General features: G+C 65.4%; 1 protein-coding gene across 6 annotated transcripts in view; it reads left to right on the top strand.

Moving 5' to 3' along the window:
• PPP1R16A (protein phosphatase 1 regulatory subunit 16A) overlaps positions 1-11,057 on the top strand; it is a 46,067-nt gene extending 35,010 nt beyond the window's left edge. For all 6 annotated transcript variants that reach the window (XM_014526573.2, XM_025193691.1, XM_025193690.1 and 3 more), the window contains 8 exons: positions 734-879; positions 2,749-2,852; positions 3,756-3,880; positions 4,400-4,525; positions 5,039-5,114; positions 5,584-5,713; positions 6,301-6,463; positions 6,804-11,057. In XM_014526573.2, the coding sequence (XP_014382059.1) occupies positions 734-879; positions 2,749-2,852; positions 3,756-3,880; positions 4,400-4,525; positions 5,039-5,114; positions 5,584-5,713; positions 6,301-6,463; positions 6,804-7,247 (1,314 nt within the window). In that variant the 3' untranslated portion in view covers positions 7,248-11,057. The remainder of the gene's footprint in view (positions 1-733; positions 880-2,748; positions 2,853-3,755; positions 3,881-4,399; positions 4,526-5,038; positions 5,115-5,583; positions 5,714-6,300; positions 6,464-6,803) is intronic.
• The last annotated feature ends 8 nt before the right edge of the window (positions 11,058-11,065 follow it).

Below are 11,065 nucleotides of genomic sequence, written 5' to 3' on the forward strand. Positions count from 1 at the left end.
CAGCAGAGGCCTTGTCGCCAGTAGCACTCGCCCTCCCCTGCCTGCTGCCCCCAGCTGGACCCGGCTCCCCAGGGTGGGGGGCGGTGAGCATGCTGCGTTCCTTTGTGCAGCGTGGCAGGGGCGAATGGGGTCATGGGCTCCCGCGCTGATCTCTGCGTGACTGCCCTGCAGTGCTGGAAGGTGCGCTGTCACACCATGCACGCTTTGCCGGGTGGGACATATGGCGTTTACCAGGTCTGGAGCAAATGCACAGCTCTGTGTCCCAGAGGAGCCTGAGGGCCATGGCTGGCCCAGTGCCCTCCCTCCTTCCTTTTTTGTCCGCATGAGCTGCACGTGCGGAACGGGGTCCTGAGGACACCAGGGTAAGGGTAGCTAGATCGACACGGGGCTGTGAATGGTCCTGTGAACGGGGCGGGGGCTTATCTGTGCCAGTGAAGCTCCCAGCCCTGAGTCCTGGTCGGGCCTGCCCAGCTCTTGGCCCCTCCTGCTCAGAATTTACCTTCCAACCCTCTTTGCCCCCTTTGTTGATGCCTTTATTGGGGGTGGTGGGGGCAGGGACTGGCTGAATCATGGGCCTCAAACTGCTCTGTGTCTTTAGAGGAGCCTCCAGTCTTCACGTGCAGGGCCTGGCTGCAGCTTGAGAGCAGAGCAGCTTGTCCTGTCCAGCTGTGGGGAAACCCAGAGGCTCCTGTGAATCATGCCCATGACCATGGCCTCCCCACTCTCCCTGCAGTGCTGCATCGATGACTACGGGGATGTCGTGAAGCTGCTCCTGGCTGCCGGCGCCAGCGTCAATGCCTGTGACAGTGAGCTCTGGACGCCGCTGCATGCCGCCGCCACCTGCGGGCACCTGCACCTGGTGGAGCTGCTTGTCCAACAGTACGTAGGGCACAGGGTGGGGGACCCGGCCGCAGCAGGCAAGGGTGCCGTGAGCTAGCTCTGGCCAAGAAATCCCTTTGTGCTACAGCACCTGGGGAAGGAGGCCTTGCCAGGGCTGCTCAGGGGGTCTCCAGACCAGGAGGGTCCAGAAAGGGTGCAGTGAACACAGTCCTGGGACTGCCCCAGCCCCGGTCCCTGGCCACGGGCCTTCCAGCCCGACACGAGGGCACCCCCTGCTGATCTAGCATCGGTACTGCCTCAAGCGGGACCCCTGGCTTGGGGATTACTCACAGCAGTGGTTGGCACCCTGTGGTCTGCAGAGATGAGGGCCGCAGGGGTGTTTTGGTGGTGGGGGGCTTCCCCTGCACCATGGCCAGGCAGCAAGGAGGAGCAGTGGTGGTGGTGGCAGTAGTGAGATGTGGTGGCCCCCTTAGCAGCCTGCGTCCCTGCCCCGCACCCAGTGGAGGATGCACCGTGGGGCCGTGCGGTGACTGTTGTGGAGCTTCCTCGTGGAGCTGTGAATGTTTAATAGGGCCACGTTGACTGTGCAGCCTGAGCACTCGGGACCATCCTGTTGGCCCCAGCTGGGTCCTGCCCGCTAGACAGGCCAGACCGAACAAATAACACGTGGCGCTTACTGCTGTCACGGCTGTACTGTTGAATGGCTCGTTCTCCTTGCACCCTGGCAGTCGAAGCATTTCCCAGCCCCTTGGGCTGGGGTTCGAATCCCTGCTGCAAACAAGTTGCAGCCCATCGGCCCCTCCAGGCTGTCGGCCCTCCCCTGCTGGTAGCAACTCCAGCGAGTCTCTTTGAAAGCTGGGGGCAAGGTTGGGATGCACTGCGGGGTGGGGAGAGGGAGCAGGCATGGCACGTGTGTGCAGGAACACAGAGCAGGGCCAACAGGACCTTCACTGTGACTTGTTCCACCTGATCTGCAGCACCTGGGACCGGATGTGCACGCCAGCCCCCCACGGCCTCTGGGAAAGGAGTTTTCTCCAGGAGCCTGTGCTGCCTCCATCTCCTTCTAGCATCAGCTCCACATGAAGCAGGCTCCTCCCTGCCCCAGAGCTCAGCTCTGTGTGCAGCTGCGGCCCCTACCCCTCTAAAAGGATATAGAAGAGCCAGAAAAGGCACATAGAAGAGCAAGAAGGATGATGAGGGTTAGGGAGGGGAGGGGGCTTCCATGGGAGGAGAGAGCAAATAGGCGGGGACTTTTCAGCTTCTCAGGTCTTTTCAGGAAGGAGATGCTGGAGGGGAGACCCCACAGAGTCTCCAGGGTATAACTGGTGCAGAGAGTCTCCGGGGACTGGTCATGTACCACCTCCCAGCACTAGGGCCAGGGGACGTGCAGCAAAGCTATTAGGCGGTAGGTTTGCCACCCATTGGAGTGTGCAGTTCACGTGGGGAGCTTCTTGCCACAGACTGGTGGGGGCTGGGAGCTTCACACAGCCCCACAGGGGATTGAACCAGTCCTCAGCGGGGCGGGCTGGAAAGGCCCATCAGCAAATGGCAGCGGTGATGTCCTCCTGCCCTAGCTGGTGCCCCCGCAGCTCACGGTGCTGGAGAGGAGCTGCTGGCCAGATGGAGACCCCTGGCTTCTGCCCCAGCCCCAGCTGCCAGCCACGGGGGAGCAGCGATAATGTTTCAGGCAGCATCCTTTGCTGGCAGACAAGGAGGGGCAAGAAACCCAATCACCCTGGCAGAGGCAGGATCATGTCCATTGAGAACATTTTGCAGGCGCTGCCATGCGTCACCTCCCAGGCTCTCTCGGTTGCTGCCCCCCCGGGCTTTGGGCATGGCAGGGGCTGCAGAGGCAGCCTCAGACACCAGCTCGCTCCCCCCTGCTAACTTGTCCCTGTGCCTCCACAGTGGTGCCAACCTGCTGGCAGTCAACGCGGACGGGAACATGCCGTATGACCTGTGTGAGGATGAGCTGACACTGGACTATATTGAGACGGCTATGGCGGAGCAGGGTGAGTGTCCCAGGCCCCGGGCTGCCGTGCCCCCGTTCAGGTGCCTCCGTTCTTGGATCCGGCTGCTGGCTGCTTCCTTCCTCAGCTGTCTCCTGGGCCTGGTGTCCCTCCCTTGCTCCCCTTTCCTGCAGCTGCCGAGATCTCTGGAGGGATATAAGCCCCTTGCCCATAGCCCCCTGAATCCTGGTTGCTGCTGCTCACACTGCACGACAGAGGTGCATGACGGCTGATGGACAAATAGCTCTGATATGTTCCCTGAGACACGGCCGTCTGCGCGAGCCATGACAGGAGCCCAGGAGGGGCACCAGCAGGCTGGGCGCTGAGGGGCATGAGTGCCAGTTGAGGCAGGAGCTGCCTGTCTGCACCCTAGGTGCCAGCTGCATCATAAAGCAGCAAAGGCAGGAGCACGGGTCAGGAGTGGAAGGGCTGAAAGGTGCAGGTTGGGGAAGGAGCCCTGAAGGAATTGGGGGATGAGGGGAGGTTGGGTGGCACATGGGAGATGGCCAGGGAGGAAGATGGGGTCAGAAGGGCCCTGTGACGGACTGAGCTGCGCTGAGCGTTGGCAGTGAGCAGGTAAATGCGATGGGCCATAAGGGGGGAGAAGAAATGTGGCAATGGGGCAGGAGCCAGGGGCTGGTGCAGAGGGTGGGACAGTTGGGAGAGAGGCCAGATACGTACAGACTTGGGGCAGAGCCGGGGGTAGGAGGGTATGTTGTATTGCCCCAGAGCAGAGCTGGCTGGGGCCAGGGCCACAGAGGTGGCTGCCTGGGCACCCCCAGCAGGACTGGTCCCTGCCCCACCAGACCAGTGCAGCTCTGTACAGACTGCTGCGCCCATCGGCGTGGAGGGCTATTCCCAGGCCTGTCTGCCCCAGCCTCCTCATGATGCACCCCCTCCCGGCAGGGATCACCCAGGAGAAGATCGAGGAGGCCCGGGCTGCCACGGAGCAGAGCATGGTGGAGGACATCCGGAGGCTGCTCAAGGCTGGTGCCGACCTGAACGCCCCCCTCGACCACAGCGCCACGCTGGTACGGTGCCCGGGAGATCCAGGGAGGGAAGGGGTAGGGCAGTGCATGCGCCCTGCACACCCATGGGCATCTTCTCATCCGGAGGCAGCTCCGTCCACAGCCTTCAGGGCCCTTGGACATCTCATGGCTGCAGAGGGCCAAACAGCCACAGCAACTGCCCTCTGCGAGTGCCCAGACCAGGCTCCCTCTCGTGGGGTGGCAGCCTGGTTGCTCTGCCATGACTGGCAGGCTCCATTGCTGACCTTGGCTTTGTTAGGAAAGGCTGCACCCACGCAGAGGCTGTGGCTGGGGTGTGTGGCCTGGCTTTCTGGGAGCGCACTGCCCAGGGCTCTACGCTCTGCAGCCAGTGCACAGGCCAGGCTGGGGACTCTGACTGAGACCCGCTTGCGGCTGCCATGCCCCTGCTGCCACTACCACCTGCGGGTGGTCACCGTCCCCCCCAGAGTCTGGGGGCTCACGTCATTCATGGTGCCTGGAGAAAGGTGTCAGGTCCCAGCGCTGATGTTCTCTGCCTTGCAGCTGCACATCGCCTCTGCCAACGGTTACCTGGAGGCTGCTGAGCTGCTTCTGGAGCACAAGGCCAGCATGAGCGCCAAGGACCACGATGGCTGGGAGCCTCTCCATGCTGCTGCTTGCTGGGGGCAGGTGAGGCCCCGGACACTGCAGGGGGGGGCATCTCACCCATGCCACAGTGGGGCCCAGCGCTTCCTGGTGGCTGCTGTCTTCACGCTGCCTGTCAGGAGGTGGGGGCCAGAGGGGTTTTGCCCTCCTGGCACCCCTGGGGCAGGAGCCCCCAGCAGCTCCCTCTCCCTTGCACCTGACTTTCCTGCCAGCACGTCCCAGTGTGTAGGGAAAAAGCCCCCCTGCCTGGGAGTGGGGGTGTGTGCTGGGGGAGGAAGGAGGCAGGCAGGGTGCTGGGAGCTCAGAGCCATTCCCTGCCAGGCATACAGAGCCAGGGCCCTGCTGAGCGTGCCTGGGGCCGCGGGAGCCAGCAGACCGAGGCCAGAGGCAATTCTGACCCGCAGCATGTCGGCTCGTAGCGCACGCATCCTGCGTGGTGTTGAGGTCGCAGAGGTTTGCCCCAGCTCGGGTGTAAGGTCACTTTGGGTGCCAGCTTTGTCTTGCATCACTACTGGTGCCTTCCTGTGCCACCCTCAGGTCCAGCTGGTGGAGCTGCTGGTGGCCCACGGAGCTGATCTCAACGGGAAGTCGGTGCTGGATGAGACGCCACTAGGTGAGCCGGGAGGGCAGACCTCTGTGCCGGCTGTGCTTCTCCCTGGGGTGGGCCGTGCTTTTTGGCTGCCGTCCAGTGCCAGCATCAGCCGCCCTTCTGGAAATCCCACGACATCCCAGAATGCCAAGCTCCCTGCTCCCCCCCAGCCCCGCTTGTGGGAGATTGGTGACGATGCCCTGGTCGTGGCAGGTCCCTCCCCACACCCTCCTTCCCTGCCTCCCAGCCCTGGGCAGAGGAGACTCCTTACACCCTCCTAGTGACCTCAGGCTTGCCCTTGAGTACCTGGGTGACTGGGTCCAGCTTCGGGCTGCGGTCTCCAGGCCTTGCAACGGCAGCAACTTCCCTAGGAGACGCAGGGAGCGGCTGATCTCCGGGTGCTTCCCCCGCTGCTCAGCCCCTGCAGGGGGAGGCACCTGTCGGGCAGCCTGGGGCCGGGAGCCTTGACCGTGACCCCTGCCTCCCCTGGCAGACGTGTGTGGGGACGAGGAGGTGCGCGCCAAGCTCCTGGAGCTGAAGCACAAGCACGACGCCATCATGAAGTCTCACGACAAGCACAAGTCGCTGCTGCAGCGTCGGACCTCCAGTGCCGGCAGCCGTGGGTAAGGTCCAGGGTGGGGGGCTGGAAGCCGGGCGGGTGTCCCAAAGCCAGGATGCCATCCCTGCTCTGCTGGGCAGCCCAGCCACAAGTCTCAGCCTCTGAGCTCCAGGCTTCCTGCCATGCCGTCCCCAGCTCCCCCTGCGCCTGCTAACGAGCAGCTTGGCAGTCCCCTGAGAGTGCCTGCCCAGTGCGTGAGGGAGGGGAGGAGGGTTGCTGCTGCTTGCCCCCCTCTCCCACCCTCAGCCCTCGCCAGCACTGGCCACACAGCCCTCTGCCCCCACCAGGGAGCTGCCCGCAGGTCCTTTGAGCAGGCTGTCCTCTCCTGCCTGTTGCCCTACCAGCCACGGTGGTGCCTGAACGGTCATGAGTGCGACCCCGAGCCTTTCACTCGCATCACCTCGGCTTGGGGAGCGTGGCTTGGCTGTGGCAGGAGCCCCTGGGCCTGTCTGCAGTCCGGGAAGGCAAGAGCCAGGCATATGGGCCAGCCAGCTGGGAGCCCAGCAAGCCCAGCATCCTGCCCACTGGCCCTGAGAGAGGACCCTCTCCCCTTCCCCGACACATGGTGACCATGGCTCGCGGTGCCCCCAGGAAGGTGGTGCGGCGGGTGAGCGTGACGGAGCGCACCAACCTGTACCGCAAGGAGCACGAGAAGGAGGCCATTGTGTGGCAGCAGGGCGAGCCGCGGGCCAGCGAAGCCGAGCTGGAGGATGAGGACAAGCAGACGGACACTGAGCTCCAGCACCACCAGGCCGTGAGTAGGGGCCGCGGAGCCAGCACCCGCTCCACTGCCTTCGTGAGGGGTTTGCCAGGTGGTGAGGGGCTGTTCCAGGGTCCCTGCCCCCAGCTGGGGTTGGGCCTCCCTGCCCTCTCCTCACTTGGGGGGCAGAGGAGAAGGGGCTTCCTCCCTTCCCAGTGGGTTTCTTGCTCATCATACCCCCCCTATGTCCCTGCCTCAGGTGCCCTGTTGTCAGGTGCTCCTGCCCCTCCAGCAGCCCCTGCCTGGAGCCAGCACTAAGGGGAATCTCCTTCCCCCCACATCTGGCTGCCCATGCCCTGGTGCTGAGCCCACCTTGCTTCTCTCCGCCCTGCAGGATCCCGAGCCGCTGGTGGGGAGTCCGGTGGTGGAGGAACAGCAGAAAACCCGGCTGACCCAGAGGAACGGAGCCGCTGGCTCCGCAGGCCCCTCCAAGCACCTGTTCTCCAAGCGGCTGGACCGCAGCGTGTCCTATCAGCTGCCTACCCAGGACGAGTCCACAGGTGACCTGTGCAAGGAGAAGTCCCGCCACACGCTCGCGGACCTCAAGCGCCAGCGGGCAGCTGCCAAGCTCCAGCGGCACCACAGGGACGACCACCCCCTTAGCAAGGACCCTCCTGCACCTGGCTCAGCCGAGGTGCCCCAGGGCAGCCCGAGCCCGGACTCGGAGCAGAACTCAGTGTACTACACAGCAGCCAGCGGGGACCCTCCCCTGCTGAAGCTGACGGCTCCGGCCGAGGACACCCCCGCAGAGAAGAAGCCATGCTGCAGGCTGATGTGAGGAACACGAGAGCAGGCATGAGGGCATCCTCCTGCCCCCATGGGCCCCTGGAGTTGCTCCAAGGCAGGTCTCTCCCCTGGCTTCTCTTCCAGGGACTTGTCCCTGCGGGGCTGTGGCTGCCCACAAGGGACTAAGTGACCACCACTGGGGCAGGCCAGGTTGGCGGGATGCCATTTACCTTGGTCACTGGCCATGGGCTGCATGTCCCACAGCAGTGGCAGCTCAGGCACTGCACAGAGCCCTGCCATGGGCTTAGAGCTGAGGCAGGCTGTGTCCACGCATGATGGGAGCCATTCTGTAACATGCCAGCCAGAGCTCAAGCCTCCCTCCCTGGCTAAGCTGGGCAGCACCAGGAGGGGTGGAGTGTGCCAGGAGCCCCACGGGGGCCAGGCACACAGCACTTCGAGGTGAGGGCATTCCAGTTCACATGCTGGCTGCAGCCCTGTAAGCCACCCCACCAGAGCCCAGGCTGCACCCGAGCGGTTCAGCTTACCTGCAATGGGTTTAAACCAGCTCAGGGCCCTGTGGAGGCATGTGCTTGGTTACCAGGGGGCTCCTAACAGTCAAGAGGCTGGGACCAGCTAAGCCTGGCTGCAGTGCCCTCCCCGGAGGTCTGAGCTACATCATAACAGGATCCTGGGCTAAAGGGGCTAGTCAGACGGGCCCCGGGAGCAAGTCTCCTGTGGCCCCGTCCCCCGGGAGATGGCTGTCTTAGTACTGGCGCATCCACACAGGGCCACACTTGCTGATTCAAGTCATTGAAAGCAGTCGCAGGCAAAGGAGGCCTGCGTCCCACGGGCTCTCAGCCCTGGGACCCCGGCCTAGCAGAATGCACCTGCCTGGGGCCGTCTGGCCAGCGCTCCCCTGGTCGCAGACCTAGGCAGGGTAAGGGGCCACTGGGGACCGTCCCTTGCCGTCTGCCATCAGTGCCAGGCTGTCCAGCCTAGGTTCCAGTCCCAGGCTGAGCAAATTATAGGCTTCAAGCTTCCTTTCCACCTCTTCTAGCTACTGCCTGGGGGGCCTGTCCCCTCCGTGTCCCGTGCAAGGCAGCTGGAAGGAGTGCTTGCTACAGCCACCCCCACCCACCCAGGCAGGCAGCTCCTCGTGGGGGTTCAGATCAGTGCCAGGCTCGTGCAGACTGGCCCCAAGCAGCTGAGACCGCTCCTGTGGGCAGGGCCATTCATAGGATGTCGGGCCGGGAGCTGGCTGGCATTGCCGCCACAGAGCCCCATCCTGTCCTGGCACAGCTCACCCGTGGAGCCCCGGGCACCACAAAACAGCCGCCACCTAGAAATGCTCTTACCCCCACGTCCATGGCAGGTGGCACCCTAGGGCCCTGTGCCAGGCAGAGGAGGAGTCTGGAGCCCCGGGGGGCTCTAGTGGGCTGTCGCACCTGCCCACCCCCCATCACCCGGTGTGGTCCCCCAGTGCTCGGCACCGGAGCAGCCGCAGACCCATCCCTCCTGCTGCAGGTCCCTTCCTTCTAGGTGGAGCAGAAGCCCCCCAGGAGTGACACTGGTTGTTGGGATAGAAAGCATGGGAGGATGAGGAAGGGGCATCTCCATTCTTGCCCTGGTTTGGAAGCTGGGGCAGGGAAAGCTGCCCAATGCTTGCTGGAGCCGAATGAGCCGCCCCCCACCCCAGGGCACTTCCAGCGGGCACCCCCTGGGTGCAGCACTCAGGCCCCAGCCCCCTTGTACTGTGCCTGCGCGGCCCCCATTCCCCCGGCCTCACACAATGGATCTTAAACTTGCAAGGTTTCCATGAAGCCCATCCATGTCTCAGCTCTTCTTTCCATGGGGGGTGGCAGGGGCAGGGCCTGGAGCTCCCCGCGTCGGGGGTACTGCCCAAACCGCACCTGCCGTGCCTGCGCCCTGGACCGCTCCACCCCAGCCAGGAGCATTCCTCGTCCCCGGGCCCCCCCCAGCTGGGCCGAGGCAGGGCCCAGCTTTACCTGCGGGGTCAAAGGTCCAAGGGGCGATGGCCAGACCTGTGCCCTGGAGGTTGGTGGGGTGAGGCCTGGGGGGGCTGTGGGGCTGAGCCAGGGCTGGGGGGAGGCCGGATACGTGCCCCCCACGCCAGTCCTCTGCACTGGGGGCTCCTTTGGGTTGGCAAGCCCCTGCCCCTTGCTGGCTTAAACCAAGAGCAGCTTTTCCCAGGAGCTCTGGAGCTGGGGGTCAGGACTCTGCTCCCTCCAAGCCCTGAGCATGCCCTCTGCCCCCCATGCCCTGCTCCCACGGGCCCCCCCGCGCTCCTCGCCCCAGGCAGGTCCTGCTGTCCCAGCCTGGTTTGACCTTGGTGATCGGGTTCCGGGCAGCGGCCGCGGCGTCACTCACGGGCCGGGGAGCCGAGCCAGGATCTGGTTTCAGGCAGACCCAGGGGAGCATAGGACCCCCTCCCCCCATCTGCTGGACCCCCCAGCCCCCAGGGGAGCCAGGCCTGGCCCCATGGGGTTGTGGGGGCACCGTGTGCAGTCCATGCCCATCACCCCCCCCAGCCCAGCACATGCCTGACCCTGGGACCCTCCCGATCTGTGCGGGGCATGAGCAGCTTCTCCGCGGTCCAGCCCGGTCACCTGGTGCCTTGGCACGGGAGCCGGTCAGGAGGCCTGGCTCTGCTCCAGGGGTGGGGGGTGACTGTGCCCAGCGACGGGTGGGCAGGGGCGCAGAGTCCAGCCCCGACACCCTGGGGATGGGCACGTGCTGGGCTGGGGAAGGCCCTGTCTGGCTTCAGGGGTCCCCAGGCTGTGGCTGGACCCTGCTGGCACCTGGAGCTCAGTTGCCCCCAGTGTCCCAGGGCAGGGAAGGGGCCCCGGGGTGGGCACGGACGGTGCAGATCGGCTCTCCCAGGGGGACGGGTTGAACTCTGCTGGGGGTCCGGGGGGGGGCAGAGCTCCAGGCTCCCAGGCCGTACCAGTTATGGCTTTTTATTCGCTGGGACGTTCCTGCAGCCTTGGGCAGGGGGCTGCCTCTGTGCCCCCCACCCAGGGGAAAGACCCCCTAGTTTAAAGGGGCTCCGAGCCAGATGCCCGGGCAGTGCTGGGTGGGGAGGGAAGGGGTATGGGGCAAGGGGGGCTTGGCCGGCGCCTGCTGAGCTGGGGAGAGGGGCCTGTTGGGGTCGTGGGCGAGAAGGGACGAGGCCTGGGGCAGTCGCAGGGAGTCTGGGCTCCTCACCCGTGCTGGGGGGGGGCGTCTCCATCACCTGCTGACACCCGGGTCCAGAGGAAGCTGTCTGGGTGTGGCTGGGCCTGGCCCTGGCCCTGGCCCCAGGGCTTCCCCCAGGAGCGGGCAGGGGGGCCGGGCTGGCGGCACCTCTGCCTGCCACCTGGCCCTGGGGGAAACTGAGGCACGGAGCTGGGCTTCAGGGTCTAGGAATGCCCCATGGGACCCAGGCAGGGAGGACCCTGCAGAGCGAGGGGGCAGGTCAGGATTGAGGCTCCCCCAAGAGGTGCCCCCCTGCCTCCAGGACACCCCCATCTGGGGCACAGGAGAGGCCTTGGAGGGGGCACCTGGCCTGGCCCCACAGCCTGGGCAGCCCCGAGGCAGGGAGTCTGGCCCTGGCAGCGCGGTGTGGGCATCTCCCCGGGCCACTGCCCGCCGGGGAGCCCTGCCCCAGGTCGGGGGCTGGAGGGCAGTTTGCGGCCTGGACCCCCCACCCAAGCACCTACTTCGGGGCTGCTCACCTCCGGGCCCCGGGGAGGGGCGGGCGCTGGCAGCTGCCGGCGGAGCCAGGGGCCGGGTTTTAAATTTAGTGCGGGCCGCGCGCAGGCAGCTGCTCGGGAAAGGTCCCACTCCCGGCAGAGGCAACACCCTCCTGCC

This window comes from Alligator sinensis, unplaced genomic scaffold (genome assembly GCF_000455745.1).
Source record: "Alligator sinensis unplaced genomic scaffold, ASM45574v1 scaffold446_1, whole genome shotgun sequence".
NCBI classification, from domain to species: domain Eukaryota; kingdom Metazoa; phylum Chordata; order Crocodylia; family Alligatoridae; genus Alligator; species Alligator sinensis.